General features: G+C 40.9%; 2 protein-coding genes and 1 long non-coding RNA gene across 3 annotated transcripts in view; 2 read left to right on the top strand and 1 right to left on the bottom strand.

Moving 5' to 3' along the window:
• On the bottom strand, nucleotides 1-8,901 carry LOC310826669. The gene is made up of 3 exons (XR_014555918.1): nucleotides 5,117-8,901; nucleotides 1,490-3,879; nucleotides 1-1,274 (listed from the first exon to the last, which is right to left on the bottom strand). It is a non-coding gene; the product is annotated as an uncharacterized lncRNA (long non-coding RNA).
• The window catches only part of EP300 (EP300 lysine acetyltransferase), a 79,462-nt gene extending 65,982 nt beyond the window's left edge, over nucleotides 1-13,480 (top strand). Inside the window, exons 26-31 of the mRNA XM_083701747.1 lie at nucleotides 2,384-2,497; nucleotides 5,656-5,821; nucleotides 6,285-6,449; nucleotides 6,869-7,030; nucleotides 8,357-8,638; nucleotides 10,117-13,480. Of these exons, the coding sequence (XP_083557873.1) occupies nucleotides 2,384-2,497; nucleotides 5,656-5,821; nucleotides 6,285-6,449; nucleotides 6,869-7,030; nucleotides 8,357-8,638; nucleotides 10,117-12,351 (3,124 nt within the window). The 3' untranslated portion in view covers nucleotides 12,352-13,480. The remainder of the gene's footprint in view (nucleotides 1-2,383; nucleotides 2,498-5,655; nucleotides 5,822-6,284; nucleotides 6,450-6,868; nucleotides 7,031-8,356; nucleotides 8,639-10,116) is intronic.
• Nucleotides 1-20,522, top strand: part of LOC310826659 (leucine-rich repeat transmembrane protein FLRT3-like) — a 91,384-nt gene that overhangs the window by 10,580 nt on the left and 60,282 nt on the right. The window lies entirely within an intron of this gene.

Consider the following 20,522-nt stretch of genomic DNA (forward strand, 5'->3'; position numbering starts at 1 on the left):
GATGAAGTTTTATTATTTTGATGGTAGTTATGTTTGGATTGTTGCTAGATATGCCATTTTGAAGGTTTAAGAGAGGTTGAATTATTTGCCCCAAATCAAACTGCAAGATTTGTTGTAAATGTCTACAGTTACCCTCTACTCCTGCTCCATCTCTGACTTTCCTTTCTGCTGGTTGATTCCCCCCCCCCCCAAAAAAATGTGTTTACTTCATAGAAGCAACTGGAAAGTTTTTATCTTTAAGGTTTTCTGGTTTTTGGCTAGCTTTGCTAGCCAAGCCAAAAATTGTGGTTGCCAGGTTTGCTCTTCCCACCCTGTCCCATCCCCCCGTGGCTTGATGGAGGCAATCGCCTCCACTTAGCAGCAAAAGAAGTCCTGTGGGAAAGGCAGGCCAGGACCATTCTGGCTTCACCAGTGCTCAACAAAGGAACTCAAAGTAATGGCCAAAGACTGTCCCCCTTCTATGGGAGAGAGGGAGTGTCACCATTGAGCAGCCACTGAAGAAGCCCTCAAAGCAGATTGGTGTTGGTTTTAAGCCCATATGTTCAAAGTGGGGGCTTGGAGCAATGAAGATGATAACCATCCCACACCTTCTTCCTAACCTTAGAACTGGGGAGAGGGGCAGGGATCATCAGAATGCTTCCAGGGGACAATCTCCACCCATCTTTGGAGCATCAGAGTTGGCAGAAGACTCCCCATGGCACTCCCCATGGCAAGCATAATTGTTGAAGCTTGTTTATCTTTTATATGTAATAATAATAATAATAATAATAATAATAATAATAATAATAATAATGTTTTTCCCTTAAATTCAGTATTTTCTACAGAATTAAATGAATAAGCTCATCTGCTCATATTGGTCTTCTACTTGGGGATGGATTGTTAAACTATTGCAATAACTGTTGGGAGATGTATCCTGAGACCATTGTGCTAGCCACATAATGTGCCCATATCTCTAGAAAGGGGGAAAGTAGCCTATGAGTGACCTATTTATAGAGGTCAAGTAATGCCTAAAGTTTTAATGCAAGCTAAGTATTCGGTATTTGAGAGATGTTAATACTTCTTAGAAGTGGCACCATGTAAACCAGTACTACATTTTTTTCTCCTGACATTATTTCTATTTATTATGCTGCATTGTTAATGAGACTATATATGTTTGTTACTGTAATAGACCTGCCTTACAAAACACTTGAGAACATCCAACGTTTGAGGCTTGCATGCCAGAGAGAGATCTAGCCCAACAAGTTTGCAGGATTGGTTTAAATATCAACTGTGATCTGATACTATAAAGACTCTCCTCCTGCAAGAGAGAGGAGTGGTTGTGGTCGGGAGCCGGGCTCCCCCTCAAGCAGGAGGCGTTAGCCCCCTGCCTCCCACTTACCTGGCTGACGCCCACGGGCAGGCACCCAGCCAGGTGCCTGCGAGGGGGGGTGTTTAGCAGCCTAAATTGCTGCGGCGCCAGCCTTCCGGCCTCACTTTTTGTCGTCCGGACGCAAGTCTATAAGTACAAACCTTCAAGGAGCTTTTGACTTGTATGTTCACTTTTTGCCTTCCATTGCACAGGACAGTTCCCTTTCTGGTCTGAGGCAAGTCAGAGTTAGTCATTTTGTCCGAACTGTCAAACTATGGTTAGTACTTCACCTGTGGGCCAGTATTGGAAACAAAAGTTTGATCCCGTTTTCTGGCCAAAGACAAATCTTAGTTTTCCAGTTCACATAAAATCACAGCATGCAAGCCTAAAGCTTCTTGAAGGTTCATTCTAGTAGCACCAAACCAAGGTTTGACATTGTGACTGAACCTTTCTGACATTAGTTTCTTCCAGAGATGAGTGCTGTAAAATAAAATATAAAACAAGGGCCCCCAACTTTTGGAGTTTTAAGGCCACCTTTGGAGATCTAAAACTCTCATGGGCATCCCAAGATATAAGTTTCAGAGAAGAAAATAGTGATGCTCAGAATACCCCCCCAACAGACAAAACACCTATACATCTCTGATAACAAATATCAGATTAAAAAAGCAGTTAACATACCCTCTAAAATAGGCAACCTTCCCCAGAACAAATACAAGACAAGCAAGCCCCCCAAAAGCTCATTTAAAGAAACATTAGAACTGAAGGGCAAGAGGTATTGGTGGCCACTAAGGGGGTGTCACTGAGGACACCATGGTGCCCACAGGTGCCATGTTGGTGACCCAAAGTATAGAATATTACATTGCAAATAGAGAAAAAGTTTGGGCAGGGAAATGGCAATGTAATTGAGATAGCTATGTAAACAAAACAAAAATGTGAAGGAAGACAAATTACTCAAATGTAATGGAATGGTGAGGTATTTGAATAATGTTTCTGGTTATGGCCTGGATTTATGAATGTTCTCTGTTCTTTATCTAGGAGAGTATACATATCTTACCTTGACAGTGTTCACTTCTTCCGCCCCAAATGCCTGAGGACTGCTGTATATCATGAAATCCTAATAGGATACCTAGAATACGTTAAAAAGTTGGGGTAAGCTTTCTGTTCTTTTGCAGTAAACTCCATACTATCCCAAATGATTGAAAATGATAGATCTTCAGAAGTAAATTGTGGGTATAGATGTGCCCAAATTAGTAATTAACCTTAATGAGCAAGAATATACAGTTAGGTTGCTTGTGGCAACCGTACAGTACATTTTAGGTCCCTTCAATGTATGGGCAGAAGTCAGTATATAGAGAAGTTCCAGCTTGACAAGTCTGATCTGAGTGTTTGTAAAGGAAAACAATTCCTGCAGTGCTGACTTACAAAAATAAAAATAGTCTTAAATGTTGTCTTCTATTATTGTATTGATCAGTGATGTGAAAATCTCTTGTAATTGCTTTCAAATAACCCACCTATGGCGTAAAACTTCTTTTCCGTCTCTACCTTTTCCCTGAATTATTTTCTTTAATGTCTCTTTTTAAAAGTTTGTATATCTGAGGGCAGAGCCTTTGTCTCATTTTATGTAGTGATAGTCACCAGCACTGAGTAGAGATTTTGACGCATGAGGTGCTTCAGGAGATAATGTGTCTGGAGGGGGGAGAGAAATGAAACCAGGGTGGATTGATTGAAAATAAATAAAACCAGCATGATGTGAGAGGTCTCATTTAACTAGATTAACCTGAATTAATTTAACCAAATTGTAGACAAAACTAAGTAAATGACAAAGTGAAATAAGCCAGAGGAAGTGGGATGGATTTGAAGAAAATGTAGAATAATTAGTGATATGCTTATAAAAAGAGGTCCCACAAATATCTCTGTTGTGAAAAAGGTGTCTGATTATACAAATTTTGAAATCTAAGCAAAGGGACAGTTTAAGATCTGTATCAATGGGGTTTTGATGTTTCTCTCTGCTTTTTTTAATCATAGTTGCTACATAATTCTTGCCTGGGTAAAGTAACCCTTTTCTCTACTTAAATGTTCTTTGCTATCAAATGAAGCAGATAGAAGTTGGCTACCCAAAATAAACTGACACAGATTTATAAGCTGCTGACCACCACATCTTGGTTGTTGAGAAGATAAGCTGTAGAAGACTGGGGAAAGAGTGCATTCTGCCATTAAATTGTAACTATAATGGTAGAAATGGGCACACAAGCAAAAGTTAAAGTAGAAATTGGCTGATAAAGCAGCAAGAAATATTGGTCAAGTTGCTTCAAGGGGAAGAAGCATAGGCAGTAGATTCTGAACAATTTGACTTCAGGACCTAGCATTTCCTTGAGCACCCCAGAATCTCCTCCCATCTGTCGTAAGTATTGAAAGGGAGTGGTGCTGGCAGTGATTACCAGATAGTTCAGGTGCAACTGGTCTGCCTTACAAGGCTGTTGTGCAGCAGTTGCACAAGGAATTATAGATAAATGGAAGGGACAAAGAACTACCTAGCATCTACTTGGGAGTCCTTCTCCAACACAACATGGGCTGGAAGGTCCATCTGGCATATGTATTAAATAGAGCTAAAGCCCTTTCCTTTGCGCTACTGCGTTTTTTCTTTTCAGATGGGGCTTTCCATATTCCATCAGTGTTAAAAGTTTTCAAGGCAAAGGTGATTGCAACAATAGCATATGCAATCCCAATATGGGGGTCCTTTGTTAATCTAACCCAATTGGAGGTAATCCAAAACCAGCTGCTAAGAAGGTTGCTAAAATTACCCAGGTGTGTAGGCAATACTGCTATACGACTCGAACTAAATGTTACATCTCTAGAAACCACATTATGGAAATGCATCCTCTGTTACTGGTTGGCATTATGGCATAAACTTCCAAATCTCCACTTGATACAGTGTCTCTGGAGAGACGACTTCCCTAGCCCTTGGGGAAAAATAATACATGGGAAACTTGTGTCCTTAGGACTATCTCCATCTGAACTACTAAAATTGGATTTAATTTCTGCCAAGAGAATTATAACTCACAAATTAGAGGAGATGGATTTACAATTTAATATTGCGACAGGTGGTGGCACCTGTTCGCCGATAAACCTTGGCTTAACACCACCAACGAAACTTCCATCTTATTTAACTACCTTATCTGTGGTGATGCACAGGTACGCCTTTATAAAGGCTAGATTCAATGTTTTCCCATCAAATGTGTTGGGTAACAGACTCTCCAACGGACAGATCTCACTCCTCTGTGACTGTAAAAGTGGATCTATAGAATCGTTATATCATATAATCTTCTGTTGTCCTTTACATTCGGCTTCACGGTCCAAGTTTCTGGCCCCATATTTATCGAGAATTGCTGACAGACCTCAGGAAGCCCAAATAATATACTTATTAAACGACGAAGACTCAAGTAGATCCCTTGTAGTCGCTAGATACCTGATTAATGTCTTATTTCATAAGAGGAGAAATGGATCACTGTATGACTCTGACAGCTTAGCCAAACTTAAGAACCATCAATAAGTGCCAGAACTAAGACGCATATCCCCCAAAATCTGAGGGATTTGAATTGCGGTTGACATAGAGGGAGCTTATTGTGTATAGTTTACTTAATTGAAGTAAAATTGGTTTTATAGGGGTGTTTTAACTTGGAACTGTTTAAATTGTATTGTTTATGGATAAACTTTGATGTATTGTTTTAGATATGGGCCAATGGCCGTAATAAATCAATCAATCAATACCTAGCATCTAGTTGGGGAGGGTATATAGGGCAAAATAGTTTAGAAAGAATGGTGAGCATTCTAAATCTGACCTATTTTTCCATCCCCAAAGAAAAGGAGCCTAAATTCAATAAGACAATATTAATAAAAACCATTAAAAACTCAGATTTCTCCCAGTTTTGCAAGTATTATTGAGCATAGCCTGTAACTGTTTTCAAACAGAGATTGGGTGGGTTGAGTTGGACAATAAGCTCTTTCCATTGGCTACCGCTTCAGGCTTCTGAATCCCTTAGAATAGTTTAAAGGTATATGAATCAGTTCTGTTTCTGAAGCTAAGCAGTTTTGGGTCTGACCAGTTAACTTGGATGGAGAGGTCATCTGCATCATTTATACATTGCTCCTTAGATGCAATATTTCTAGGCTGACCTTGGCTCTGCTTGGAGGTTGTAAAAGAAACTCTTGCTCCTGAAAAGATGGATCAATGAAGTGGGCAACACAGTGAAACACTATAATGAATAACAGAACTAATGGTATTGACTTTTCCCTTTAATTCCTATTAGGTATACAACGGGACATATATGGGCCTGCCCACCTAGTGAAGGTGATGATTATATTTTCCATTGCCATCCTCCTGACCAAAAGATACCCAAACCCAAACGACTGCAAGAGTGGTACAAAAAGATGCTGGATAAATCTGTGTCAGAGCGCATAGTGCATGATTACAAGGTTGGTTGTGAATTAGTTTAAATATCACCTTTAGTTCTTGCCCCTTACATATACTGGAACAGGAATTTATTTTGAGAAAAATGTCGAAATATTTTTTAGAATATTGCTTAGCTAACAGTACTTAAAAGGTAATGTCTGAGAAACATTTGGATCTTATGAAGCATTTCAAATTTGGTGGATAGAAAAAAACTAGCACCATAAACAACAGCACTATTTTTTAAAAATAAGCCTAGAAGAAAAACAACTTTGAAGAATTAAAGTGTCCCAGAGTGGTTGGGGCAACCTAGTCAGATGGGCAGGGTACGAATTATTATTATTATTGTTGTTGTTATTATTATTATTATTATTATTATTATTATTATTATTAATGTTCAAGAGAGACTAGGAGGCCTTCTGCATGAGAATTTCTGCTTTTGCTCCTGTCATCAATGTGATGTGTACTGAGAAACATTTTGTGTTGCAGGATATTTTTAAGCAGGCAACAGAAGACCGTCTGACAAGTGCAAAAGAGCTGCCTTACTTTGAAGGGGACTTCTGGCCTAACGTTTTAGAAGAGAGCATTAAGGAGCTAGAGCAAGAGGAAGAGGAGCGAAAGAGAGAAGAGAACACTAGCAATGAGAGCACTGATGTAAGGAAGTCATGTTTTCCCAACAAATGTCATTCATCACTTTATTTCCTAAAATCTACAACTGGCATATTGAACTGGACCCAGGACCCAGGAATCCCCTCTAGAATTATTTATTAATTTCTAATAGGTTTGTTGGCGGAAAGGAACAAGGAACCAACCCACAACATTTTGTTTTCATTCAGGAATTACTTCTTAAAATTGCCTGAAGAACATTTTAGCTGCCATAGTTTTTGCCTCTTGTGTGATAAGATCAAGACATGAATATGTGCCTTACCTGGCTTAAGTTGCCACCTTTGCTTCTGGGACTGATGGATAATTGATGTGTTGTAATAACTTCTTTGTGGTTGCTTGTTTACTCTTGGGAACCAAATGTGTCTTGCCATTTTCAAATTAGACTCAATTCTTCATTCACATTGCAGGTCAGCAAAGGAGATAGCAAAAACGCCAAAAAGAAAAATAATAAGAAGACCAGTAAAAATAAGAGCAGCTTGAGTCGTGGTAATAAAAAGAAACCTGGAATGCCTAATGTCTCCAATGACCTTTCCCAGAAACTGTATGCCACTATGGAAAAGCATAAGGAGGTAAGAACAATATTTAAAGTATCTGAATGGCTGCAGCATCTAAGTGCAAGTGAAATATATCCTTGGACTGTAAAAGTAGGGGCTTTATTACTTCCATGTTGACTGAGGGAACTTCATGACCAAATAATAATCTTCTTTTCATTTGCCACACAAGTTAGAAGCATGGTTAATTTAATCCAGTGGTGTGAGGCTTCTGAGGGAATGTATTGAAATGAGCGGCAGACTGCACACATACATGCTCTGTGGAACATTGTGGAAATTAGTTGCATACATGTTTCTATTTGTGTTAAAAAGGTTTTTAAAATCTTATTTCTCCTGGGTATTTAGATAATATACAAAAACAAAATCTTTTCTTATCTAATAAACCTATATAGCTATTTTAAGGTCTGTATTGTAAATTGGAAAGTTGAGCTTTTTTGCCAAATTCTAAGGCACAATGAAGCATAAGGCATGCTGTAAACCTATGAGCATGTTATCAAACACATGTGAGAGTAAGGGAAAACTGTGAAAGAAAACAAGTGCTTTTTTTCTAGAAAAATAGGTACCAGTACTCACCATGAAGTTGTTACAGTAAGTGCCATACTTTTTAACAACAATAGAGGTGCTGGTACTGCATACCCTTGAGGACCCCCTGGAAAAAAAAAACACTGAAGAAAATGCTCAATTGGGGCATGCAATCAGGTTGAGGTTGCATTGTGGCCAAGTGATTTTGGGTTGACTTTGTTGTGGTAAATGAAGTTAAACATACAGATTGGAGCATTATAAACCAAATAATCTGAATTTGATTTGTATAACACAAAAGTATTATAACTAGGTGTTTTACTATTTCAGGTATCTTTTAGGGCAGGGGTGGGAAACATTCTAGCCCAGAGAGCCAAATTGTTCTCTCTCCAACCCCTTGTAGGCCAAATTTGACAGCTAGTTGTCCCCTAACTTCTTACTCTCGATGCTGCTGGGCCTGGCCCCTGATATGTATAGCAGGGTGGGGCCCAGAGACATTGAGAATAAGGTTGATGGCACTTGTTGCCTAATGCCCAGCTCTTTTCTCTACAACGCTGGGCCAAGGAAGTACAGGGGGGCTAGAATTGTGCTGCTGCTGCTGCTGCTGCTGCTGCTGCTGCTGCTGCTGCTGCTGCTGGTCCCATCCTGCAGTAAACTTGACAAAATACGGAGCAGTTGTGGCTTGTTCCTGATGTTCGGAGCATGTTGACTACTTCAGACTCCACAATGAGACTGAAAGACAGAGAACAGAAAGCATTGTATAGTTAAGGGTGATGAATCAAACCTCTTGGAATAAAGCCTAAAATCCATTACTCTCTTTTTCAGGTATTCTTTGTGATCCGTCTCATTGCTGGTCCTCAAGCCAATTCCCTGCCTCCCATCATTGAACCTGACCCACTCATTCCGTGCGACTTAATGGATGGGCGTGATGCCTTCCTCACCCTTGCTAGAGACAAACACCTTGAGTTTTCCTCACTACGAAGGGCAATGTGGTCAACCATGTGCATGCTGGTAGAGCTGCATACTCAGAGCCAGGATCGTTTTGTTTATACCTGCAACGAGTGCAAACACCACGTGGAAACACGGTGGCACTGCACAGTCTGTGAGGTATGTCTCGCCACTGGTGAAATAATTTGTTATACAAATATTCAGAGGTTTATATAATGAAGAGGTTTTGGGAACTGAAGTGGAGGGTTTCATTAGTGTTGTCTACTGTAATATTAGGTTTTATCTTAGGACATTTTAAAAGTTCCTTGCTATCCTACTCCAGTGTCTTGATATTTATGTTGAAGCGTATAATTTACGCTTCCATTTTAACATGGCTCTGCTTCAGAGTAAAGAGCATTCTTAGGATATTACAGCCACAAAAAGTGATGAAAATGTACTCTCCTTAAGGCCCTTTGTTAGGGTCCCTGTTTGCCCAAGGCAGGGATCATCAGCCATTTTGGAACAATGGACACATTTCAAATTTTGAGAGTGTTGTGGGTACCAGTGACAAAATGGCAGCCATGGGAGCATGTCATAACACAAGATTAGAGAAAGTACAGTAATTGTGAAGTTTCTTATAATTGTATTTCCTGATGAATTTCTGCCTACCATAAAGCTATTAAAGGCACAACAGTGCTCCCTCCCCCCATTTTTCAACCCTAGACCAAAGCCTAGGCTGCCATCCTATACCAGCTTACCTGGGAGTAAAGCCCATTAAGCACAAAGGGACTCAAACTCCTGACTCTGCCATTCTTAGTAGGTGTTCTTTAGCTCCTGCAAAGCAGAAGACATGCTTAAGCCACTTTGCAAAGATTTCAGATTTTCCTTTTGGAGACAAGGGCATTCTTCAACCCACATTCGTTGTGTAGTAGTATTTGAGAAAACAACTTCTAGGGATTACCTGACCTCAGATGAATTCACCATAGGAAAGATGCATTATGGTTTCTAGGGGAAAAGAAATGTCAAATTACAGAGATTCCAAGGACTACTAGAAAATAAGCATGAAGAGTGCTCTGAGGGAGAGGGGAAACAACAGCTCTTCAGAACCCAAGTAGTTCTTGTTACCTAACTTACTAATCACAGCTGGCTTCACTTATTGGCTAAAAAATAAAAACATGGACAGGTGGCAGAAGTCAGGCTGACTATTCACAGAAATTGCTTAGCAACATATTTGCACTTTTTCCTCGTTAACTTTCTAGGCTGTCAAGCAATTTCTTTTTAAAAATAAATATATGAAAACTCAGAACTTAGGACCTTAGGAGTCACTGGTTGGTGACTCCTGGCCTGTTTCAAGTCTGCATCTGTCTGAGATGGGAACAGCCTTTCACTTTCGTTGCTCACCATATCAGTCTTGCTGTTCTTCCCCTAAGAACTGACACTTGAGGCACTTTGGCTGATAGTCATTGCATAGTTTACAGTGAATGCTTGTTTATGCCTTTCCAAGTTTCATGATTTTTTTTCTTGGACAGGTCATCATTAGCATTTTGAGATTGCATTGTTAATTAAGACTATCTTTTATCAGCTATTTAATTTTTTTGAGATGTGTGCCTCTGTCAGGGAATAAGGCCAGTTATCTGACTGATCATTTCTGTTTTTAGGATTATGACTTATGTATCACCTGCTATAACTCTAAAAACCATGAGCACAAGATGGAGAAACTGGGCCTTGGTATTGATGATGAAAGCAACAACCAACAGACAGCCACTACGCAGAGTCCTGGTGATTCACGTCGCCTGAGCATCCAGCGCTGCATCCAGTCTTTGGTCCATGCCTGCCAGTGCCGCAATGCCAACTGCTCATTGCCGTCTTGTCAGAAGATGAAGAGGGTCGTCCAGCACACCAAAGGTTGCAAGCGCAAAACCAATGGAGGGTGCCCAATTTGCAAGCAGCTCATTGCTCTTTGCTGCTACCATGCTAAGCACTGCCAGGAGAACAAGTGCCCAGTGCCCTTTTGCCTCAACATCAAACACAAGCTTCGTCAGCAGCAGCTTCAGCACCGCCTGCAGCAGGCCCAGATGCTCCGGAGGAGGGTGGCAAGCATGCAGAGGACCGGCATAGTAGGCCAGCAGCAAGGGTTGCCCTCGCCAACACCAGCCACACCAACAACTCCGACAGGCCAGCAGCCACCAACTCCTCAGACCCCACAGCCGCAGCCTCCACCCCAGCATGCCTCGCAGCCACAACCCGTACCTCCCAATAACATGCCTCCGTATAGCATGTCAAGAACTCAGCCTCCTGGTGCTGTCTCCCAAGGCAAGGCAGGTGGCCAGGTAACTCCTCCAACAACTCCTCAGGCTACTCAGCCACCCATGCCGGGGCCCCCTGCAGCTGCCGTGGAAATAGCCATGCAGATCCAGCGAGTAGCTGACCACCAGCGGCAGATGGCTCATCCAATTTTCCAGAGGCCAATTCAACACCAGATGCCCCAGATGAATCAAATACAGCCTATGAGTGTAACACCACCTCAGATGGCCAGAGGTCCCGGGGGCCATATAGATCAAGGGATGGGACCATCAGGAATTCAGCAGCAGCCCGCGTGGGCCCAGGGAGGCTTGCCTCAACCTCAGCAGATGCAGTCAGGAATGCAGAGACCATCAATGATGTCAATGGCCCAGGCTGGGCAGCAGATGAGTATGTCACCGCAGCAGCCAGGAATGGGTCAGGTCCCTGGCGCTGCTCCGTCAAAGCAAAGCTCTGTGCCGCAGGCAGCCTTACAAAACCTGCTGCGGACTCTCAGGTCCCCCAGCTCTCCCATGCAGCAGCAGCAGGTGCTTAACATCCTGCACTCCAACCCTCAGCTGTTAGCTGCTTTCATCAAGCAGAGGGCTGCCAAGTATGTTGGGAACCAGAATCCACAGGGCATGCCGGGACAGCCTGGAATGCCTCAAGGGCAACCAGGGATGCAGCAGCAGGCCATGCCAGGACAGCAAGGTGTGCATCCCAATCAAGGCATGCAAAATATGAATCCGATGCAGGCAGGTGTCCAGAGGCCCAGCATGCCCCAGCAGTCGCCACCCCAACAGCCACCACCCCAGCAGGCCATGGGCGGGATGAATCCTCAGGCACAGCAAATGAATATGAATCCTGCAGCAACCATGTCTCCCCAGTTTCGGGAAATCCTAATGAGACGGCAGCTGATGGAGCAGCAGCGTCAGGGAGCAGGGCCAGGGCTGGGGCCTGGCATGGCCAACCATAATCAGTTCCAACAGCCCCAGGGAGTTGGGTACCCTCAGCAGCAGCAGCAGCAACAACAACAACAGCGGATGCAGCATCACATGCAGCAAATGCAACAAGGGAATATGGGACAAATGAGCCAGCTTCCACAAGCGATGAGTGCAGAGACGGGATCCAGTTTGCAGCAAGTGTTCCAGCAGAGGCTACTTCAGCAGCAGATGGGATCACCAGCTCAGCCCAATCCTATGAGTCCCCAACAGCACATGCTCCCTAGCCAGGCACAGTCCCCACACTTACAAGGCCAGCAGATTCCGTCATCGCTCACCAATCAAGTGCGTTCTCCACAGCCTGTCCCTTCACCACGTCCCCAGTCCCAGCCACCCCACTCCAGTCCGTCCCCTAGGATGCAGCCACAACCTTCTCCACATCACGTCTCCCCGCAGACCAGCTCCCCTCATCCAGGACTGGTAGCTGCCCAGGCTAACCCCATGGATCAAGGGCACTTTGCCAGCCCGGACCAGAGTGCAATGCTTTCTCAGCTTGCTAGCAATCCAGGCATGGCAGGCCTCCATGGTGCAAGTGCCACAGAACTGGGACTCGGCTCAGATAATTCAGACTTGAATTCAAACCTTTCACAGAGTACACTAGACATACACTAAGACACACTGTAGCATTTTGGGAGCAAAAAAAAAACTTATTTTCTCAAGACTTTTTGTACTGAAGACAATTTTTTTTGAATCTTTCTTAGCAGAACATTTTTCCCTGGAATACATCTGAACTCTGCAGCAGTAGTTTGTGGTTTTAAAAATGAGAAACCAACAAAATGAACCTGAGGGACAATAGAATACAAAGAAAATATATTTTTGTTATGGCTGGGGTCATAACCAGTCCTTTTACTTGTTTTTGTTTTCCCTTTGCGTGCGTTGGGGAGGTGCTTGGGAGGGGATAGTTATTTGGCTGCTGACCAAATGGCTTCCTTCTCTAGCCTCCAATAGGTTTTATTTTTTTTTTAAATTAATGAAAATATGTAATATTGATAGTTATAATTTACTGAGGCAGATGGTTAACTTTTTTCCCTATTCTGGTTTTTCTCATGCCTACTGCAAAAAAGAAAAAAAGAAAAACAGAAAAAACAGAACATTTCCTAAAACTGGAGGACAAAAAGGGTGAATGTTGCTTTAAAATACAGTGCATATATATAAATATATAAAAATATATATTAAAGATAAATACCAATTTTTCCTCTTTGGTTGGAAAGATGTCAATTCTTTTAAAAACTGTAAAAATTATTAAGTAACCCAGTCTCCCTCCTGAAGTCTACTTTTGTCCTCCAAGAATTTTCTATACCAGAGTCTGAGCTTAAACTTCAAGTATTAAAATTTGTACATGTAGAGAGAAGACAACTTTTTGCAAATACACGGGGCAGCTGCCAAATGGATGTAGTATATATATTGTGGTTTTGTTTTCTTGAAAGAATTTTTTTCGTTATTTTTACATCTAACAAAGGAAAAAATAAAGAGGGTAAGAAACTATTCCAAGGGTATAATTTTAACCTGAGAGTAAATCCCTGGGGTTTCTTCTTTATGCTTGCTTTCTCTATCCCTCCCCTCCCATTTCCTCCTCTTCCATTTTCTGTAAAACTTGAAAATAGAAAGCAAAAAACCCTCAAATGTTGTAAATCATGCAATTAAAGTTGATTACTTATAAATATGAACTTTCGATCACTGTATAGACTGTTAATTGATTTCTTATTACCTATTGTTAAATAAACTGTGTGAGACAGACTGATTTTTTTATGCTTCCCTTCTTCTTTTCCCCTTCAATTGGTGCTTATTTTAAACTGGGGAAAGAAGATGGTATGCTTTTGCAAAACAAAAAACTACGGCGATCAATTTGATGTATAGTAACATACCATTATGTGTGTTTTTGAAACATGCGTATTTTGGGCTGTAATGAAGATGATCAATGTCCATTTTGCTGTGACACTATATTCGCTTCTACTTGTGCTATGGAAACTTTTCTTCATATCTAGGTGGGATGCTGTCTGCATATTTGACCTGGACAGCGCTTGATCCTCAAAAGAACCTCCAGAGTCCAGAATACAGCCCAGGGTTTGACTATCGGAACAGAAGTCTCAAGACACCATTCCACAATTCAGCGGGTTGGCATGCAAGGCGACCTGAGGAATTTGTGGTGATTGCAGGCAAATTATAAGCATGGCAGTCTGCTCTGACACCAGCAGTTCTAATTTAATTAGATGAGTGCTGTGAAGACTGAGCCTCCCTCTGTAAATGAGTTCCATCCAGGGGCAGCAATTTGGTAGTCCGATTTTGTTCATGCCCACAAGCTTAGATGGAGAAATAGTTAGCTACACATACAGTGTTTCGTGTAGTTAACATTTAACTACTGTAGATGCATCTTTGTTTCTGCTGAAGTGGATAGTCCTGAGCGTTTGAGGAAGGTTTTGCATTATTAAGTACTACAGAATTCCTGTCAGTTTGGTGCTTATCTGAGCTACTACATACAAGGTCTTCTAAATGTTTCTACACCTGTTATAGCCCTTTCTGGATTGGCTTAGATTCAAAGTCACGGTCTAGCCTTAGCCCTGACAAACTCTATTTAGAATAGTAGATAAACAGGGCAATGCAGGTTGGATGGAAAGTACAGTGAAAGAAGTAAAATTTAATACATATTATCACAGATGATAAAACTCAGGATAATGTACAATTATTTGTGTTGCAAAAATACAATAAAAGTGGCTCATAGAAAATTGTTGTAGGTAATAACGTTGCCAGAGGATTTAGTTTTAGGATGAACTCTGCATCTACAGTCCTATGAGTATTTAGAGTGTTTCCTGTCTGGGTGAAGGTGCAAAGTTGCAATGCGCTCAGTGTGATAAATTTGAAATTGTAGTTCTTCAGTAGATTTTGGAGATACAAAATTCGATTTTTAAATTGCAATTGTTGATGACACATCACCAGCTACAGCTTTTATTTTTATCTTCTATGAATTTTCATAATCACTGCGTTTTTGTACTGTCACTCTATGCATCGTTCTTTGTCTCCTTGTTAGGTTGTTTTAAATTTATTAGCTTAAATCCTTTTCCCACAAGCATGCTCGCACACATACATATATCGCACACATACATGTATAAAATGAAATTGCTTTCCAGTTCTTGAGCCAAATGCTCATTCAAAACTGATGAATTAGAACTAACACTCACTTACAGCATTTATAACAGATGCTTGCAAACAAAATATTAAGTATAATGAAATCCAGCCAGGATTTTATAAAAACAGTGGGCAGATTTCTGCATAAGAATTGAAGCACAGAGTAAAATGACAGAGAAACACAGTTTCCCTAAAGCCATATAACAGATCCACAGTTCAGTGGATTGAAAAAGACCCCTCTTAATTTTAGGATAGAAATTACATCAAGTTTCTATAGACTGACTTGCCTCATCCTTTCTTTAAAAAAAGGGGGGTGAGTTAATCTGACACTCAGTGCATTCTTCTGTAGCGAACTTGCAGTGCCTTTACAGGAAATAAGAGCTTACAGCTCTGCAAATCAGTGGAGGTGTACTGCCATTAAAAGATACTTTGGGTCTAAATCTTATTAAAACAGAAAATTCTCATATCTATCTGGTATGCAGATAGGTCTAGCTTTCACAACATGCAGCCTGTCATGTTTTATTTGTAATCCGCAATGATAAACACTATCCCAGAATTTAAAATGTTGTGTCCTGTAGTTAGGCAGAATGAGGTTACTATCTCTTAGGCAGAAAAGGGTGAAGAAGTAGGAAGGTGGTTACTAAATGTGAAGTTCTTTCTTGGGAAAAACCTAAGCAAAGCCAGAAGCCCACTCCTTGTCTTCAATATGCACCTCTGACTGACTTCAGCTCTCTTCTTGCCATGCAGAAATATAAAGTGCATTTTCCTTCTGTTCTGCAATAATGTCAGGAATACAACTTCCCTACCTCAGAAATGCATATGCTTCCACCATAGACATCTTGGTCTACAAGCCATTTGACCATACTAAGACACTTCTTTTCTAATTTTATTTACTTCATCTATTAGCCCCCACAAGTATGGCCAATGGGCAGGGTTGATGGGAGCTGTAGTTTAGCAACAGCTGGGGGGCCAGAAGGTCCTTTCACCTAGGCTGCAAGCTTTGAAATCTTGAAATTATTCAGCCATGACAGCAACACTCAAGAGAAGCCATCATTAAAAGAAAAAAGGCAAACCTACATTGGAGATTGAACTATAGGTGGTTTCTGTAGCAATAACTTCAAATATTAAAAATACATGAAACAGGCTTTTCCCTAACCATCCAACCTGCCTTAATTCTCATGCTTTTGCAAAATAACCACAGCTCCTAATCTTGAATTCTCATTGTGTACAAGAATGCAAAATATACTATCCATAATAGGGATATCATAAATTCTCATATGTTTGAAAATTATTGTACACCTGAGCTGCAGAGCAGGAGTACCACCTCCACCTGGTTTTCAAGGACTCCTTCAACCTTAACTATACCTACTCACATGGACCTCGTGGGAATTGGTGTGTTTGACATGCAGAACTGCCATTTTTTAACTTGTTGCAGTTTTCTTGTGATTGGGGGGGGGGTGTACATGTAACAAGAGGCATTATTTGTATCAGGTTCTTAAAAGGTGAATGAGCAAGGGCAGTACAAAGATGGCAACAGTAGACAATCATGGTCATTGCTTCAAATGTTAGCTCTAATTGTTGGTACAAAAAAATGCAGAATGCACTCATTCCGCCTGATAATAGAAGCTTGACATGCAGGAAATAACACAGGAACCTAGGAAGGTGCCTTAAATAGGGTCAGAGCATTATAGCATGAGTTTCAGGTGGGGTCCTCTCCCAGCCATATCAGTAGATGTTGGGGATTGAAACTGCCTGCATACAAAATTAATGCTCCAATTGAATTCTGATTCTTCCTAAAGAGCACAAAACAGGGCAGGTTTTTTCTTTCTCTGGGTCTGTTGATGATTGTAGGACCACAAAGTTATGACTGACCTGCTCAAGCTATGATGCAATTGAGATATATGGAGACAAAAGAGAGAGAATAGGATAAAACAAAACAAAAACAAAAAAAACAACTACGTTTACTGGCCCTTAGGGGTAAAAATACCTAATTTGGATTTAGGAATAACTGAGTACAAAACTGTGAAACTCACTTTTTACAAGCTTTGCATTATATGCTCACTTATTTGAAAGTTAACCCTACTAATTGCATTGGGATCATTAAACATAACTGGGTGATTACATGTTACTTTCAGTGAGTGTATAATCTCTGTAAATAGCTGGGCGGCATGAATCAACGCAAACACTTGTACATGTGTAGACAGACAACTTGTACCTGTGTTTAGGGTACTATGAATAACCTTAATGGGATCAAGTGTCAAAGGCATTCATTTATTGCAAACTTGCATTATAGCCAATGAGACCACTTAGCTGAAGAACCAGCTGTGTTTTGAACTTTAATGCTGCTTGGCAGAGTAATACTGTGCATGTCTTCTCAATCATAAACTAAATGGGACTGGCAGGGAAGTATATATATGATTGTAGTCTTCGTGGATTACTGTACCTTGGAACTAATGGGGATTAAAACAAGGCAAGTAATGTGTAGCCAGAAATAATATCATTTGGTTACAGTAATTTATATCCATGCATTTTGCATAATTTAAGCTGCAATCCCATACACATTTATTTACCTGCAGCTGAACTTAGTGAGGCTTCTAAATTGACAAATTTAGGATTGTACTATTCTCAGTGTCGCAGCTAGTAAAGTGGAGGGCCTGTCATTTTTAATTTCATTTCATTTTCCCAAATCGGAACTGAAATAGTATTAACAAATGAAAATGTCGCTTTAAACTTGAATTGAGTGCCTCAGCCTCCCTCCTGCGAAAGGAACTGTTCCATACCCCTCATTAGATGGGGGTGGAAGGGCACAAACAGCTTTCAGACAAAAGTGAGTTCCAGCATCTTTCATTTAGAAATTAATTATGGAATAATTAAATTAAGGCACATTTATTAGAACACACCCATTCAGTGCCAAAAATCAAAACCTTACATGCCAGGAAACACACTTCTCAAAACCAAGGATTGCATTCAGCTTAAGTAGAAGCTGGAAACAACCTCAAGTCCCTTTCCTCCTCTAAAACCCCAAAAGCTAATTATTTTAGCTCTATAGACAAAATATAGGAGTTTAAGAGAAAGCCCACCACATCTTAGCAGTGGAACCTATTTTCAACTCAATGGCTCAACCTCAGATATTTGAAGGGAAAAAACAAAAAGTTAGAGCATATGCACCACAAAATAATTACAACCATCCTCTACATATCTAAAATTAGGAATAATGTCTTCCAGATTTTGACACATCAGTCGATGTGACAGGCAAACCATTTTGAGACCCCACATTACATATTTTAGAAATCCACTGACAAAATGGGCCCTAAAACAGGATCACAGGCATTGCTATGCAAGCTAAAATGTCTACCTTGCTTGCCATCACTGCAAAAAAAGAGTATGTTGAATCACTCCCTACTTGTATTTCCCAACCAGTGGGTCAGAAAATCTGTGGCATCTACGCATCAGAGGCAAGTTGTAATACTCAAAACAACAGCTTGTATGAGCACCTTATGGTGAACCATCAGATCTACCACCAGGGTTAACTAATAGTTTAGCCCAGGGGTCTGCAACCCACGGCTCCGGAGCCGCATGTGGCTCTTTTACACCTTTGCCGAGGCTCCGGGGCAGATACTAGCGAGGGGAGGAGGCGCATTGTGTGCCCCGACACTCCCCACTATGGCGGGCGCTGTACTGGCTGTGACGTCGCATGGGGGCGGTGTGTGCGTTAGTCATGCACCGTCCCGACGTCACCTTCCCACCCACTGTCAGATCGCGGCTCCTGAGATATATTTGTTTTAAATGTCGCAATGGTTTTGCGGCTCCCAGGTTTTTTTTCTTCAGAAACAGGTCCAAGTGGCTCTTTTTGTCTTAAAGGTTGCAGACCCCTGGTTTAGCCCAAGGTAATTTGAGTTTGCTTAGCCAACATTTGTCCACAAATTGTCTGCTGAAGAATCAGAAGTGTGATTGTGTGTGAAACACATTTGCAACTGATATCACAAAGTTGTACTTAGCTGTGTACATACTATACATTTAAGACACATTTAAAGCGCACACACTACCCCAAAGAATAATAGAAACTAGTTTTCCCCTCACAGAGCTATAATTCCCAGGAATGTTAACAAACTACAGTTACCAGGATTCTTTTTGTGAACATGCTTTAAATTTACTTTAAACTTCTATGGTGTTTGCAGACACTGCAAAAAGGATAATAACTTCTTGAACTGTCATATGATAGGATACTCAACAATATTTTGGGGGAACTGAAATTAACTGAATGTTGGCTTCATATCACCAATTTACTCATTAGTGAGTATCCTGAGCTTGTTAATGAAACAGTACCTTTGCTGCTGCCATTTGGTAGCCCATACCTTTGCCAGAGGTTTTCAAGCAATGACTGCTATGAAGATGAAATCTCAGGTCCCACATTGAGTACACATTGGCAAAATGCAAGTTTTAGGGATTCCACCAATACTTGCCAAAACAGAGTTGACCGTGAATGAAAAGATGACAAACTGAACATTTTTAATAGTTCAACACCACTTTGGTATGTTTATAGAATACATTTGTATGGTTTATGAAGCAATATTCTTAAGTCATGACTGGTGTTCTTACATTCTCATTTAAAAAAATAAACTGATTGACTTTGTAAGTACTATAAATAGTTCAACAATTCCACATTAATGGGGGCATCAAGTACAATTTTTTCTTGGATGGTTATAAAGTCAGCAAAGCTTCACTTAAAATGCGTAATACTGATGGCTGCCAAAGAGCTACGGTCCAAAATTCATGTGACAATAAATCACTGGGTCAGTAAATACAAGGTAAATTTGGACCTGTGGATCGTACCAAAAATGTTGAAAAGCACTACCCTACCTCATGCAGTTTTCTGGAAAACTTAAGGAAGCTGGCAAGATACTACTCCTGCTTCCCCCTTCCTTCACATTAATTCCATTGCAAGCTGATGCTGTTCCCTCAATACAGTTTAAATAAGAAATTGTAATTAATTATTTTTAAGGAGCACACATAGGTTAGAAATTTATCTCAGTACTTTTCATCCAAGAAAGGGTGTGAGAATTCAGCTGCTCAGACTACAACACAAGAGAGTAGCATCCAAAAAGTACAAAACCCTTTTATGCAGTTCAAACACAGGCTGTTAGGAATTAGAATCTGAATCAGCCAGAAGTTGGGAACCTTTGACTCTTCAGTTCATGTTGGACTTTGACACCCATCATCCTTGATCATTAGCCATGGGAGTTGGACACATGGGAGTTGAAGTCTACAACATCTGGAAGGCCTCAGGGTCCCATAATTGAAATAAATCAGGTGGTGACCGTGATTCTTGGCTGCCTTATACAGTATCGAGAATGGGGCTGGATAAAAAGTTTCTCCTCACACAGTGAGATCCACTGAGCAAGCATTAGATTGTTTTCTCTCTGTTGTGGCAAGAGGCAAGCATTTTGCTTTTTTTACAGGGGGGAGGGAGGAGCTAACAGGCAACCATAGGCAGTTGCAATTCTAGGTGTAATGCTTTAACTGAGAGAAAACACCCCAATTATGTGGGGGAGGGATGTCTGGCTATATTCCCAAAAATTGGAATATAGAGGGGGAGAGAATGCAGCCTGAATCAGCTGCTGAATTGAGTTTAACTTGAGGTGCTTCCCCCCAAAAAAAGT

The sequence above is a fragment of the Podarcis gaigeae genome, assembly GCF_964106915.1.
Source record: "Podarcis gaigeae genome assembly, chromosome: 10".
Taxonomy (NCBI): Eukaryota; Metazoa; Chordata; class Lepidosauria; order Squamata; family Lacertidae; genus Podarcis; species Podarcis gaigeae.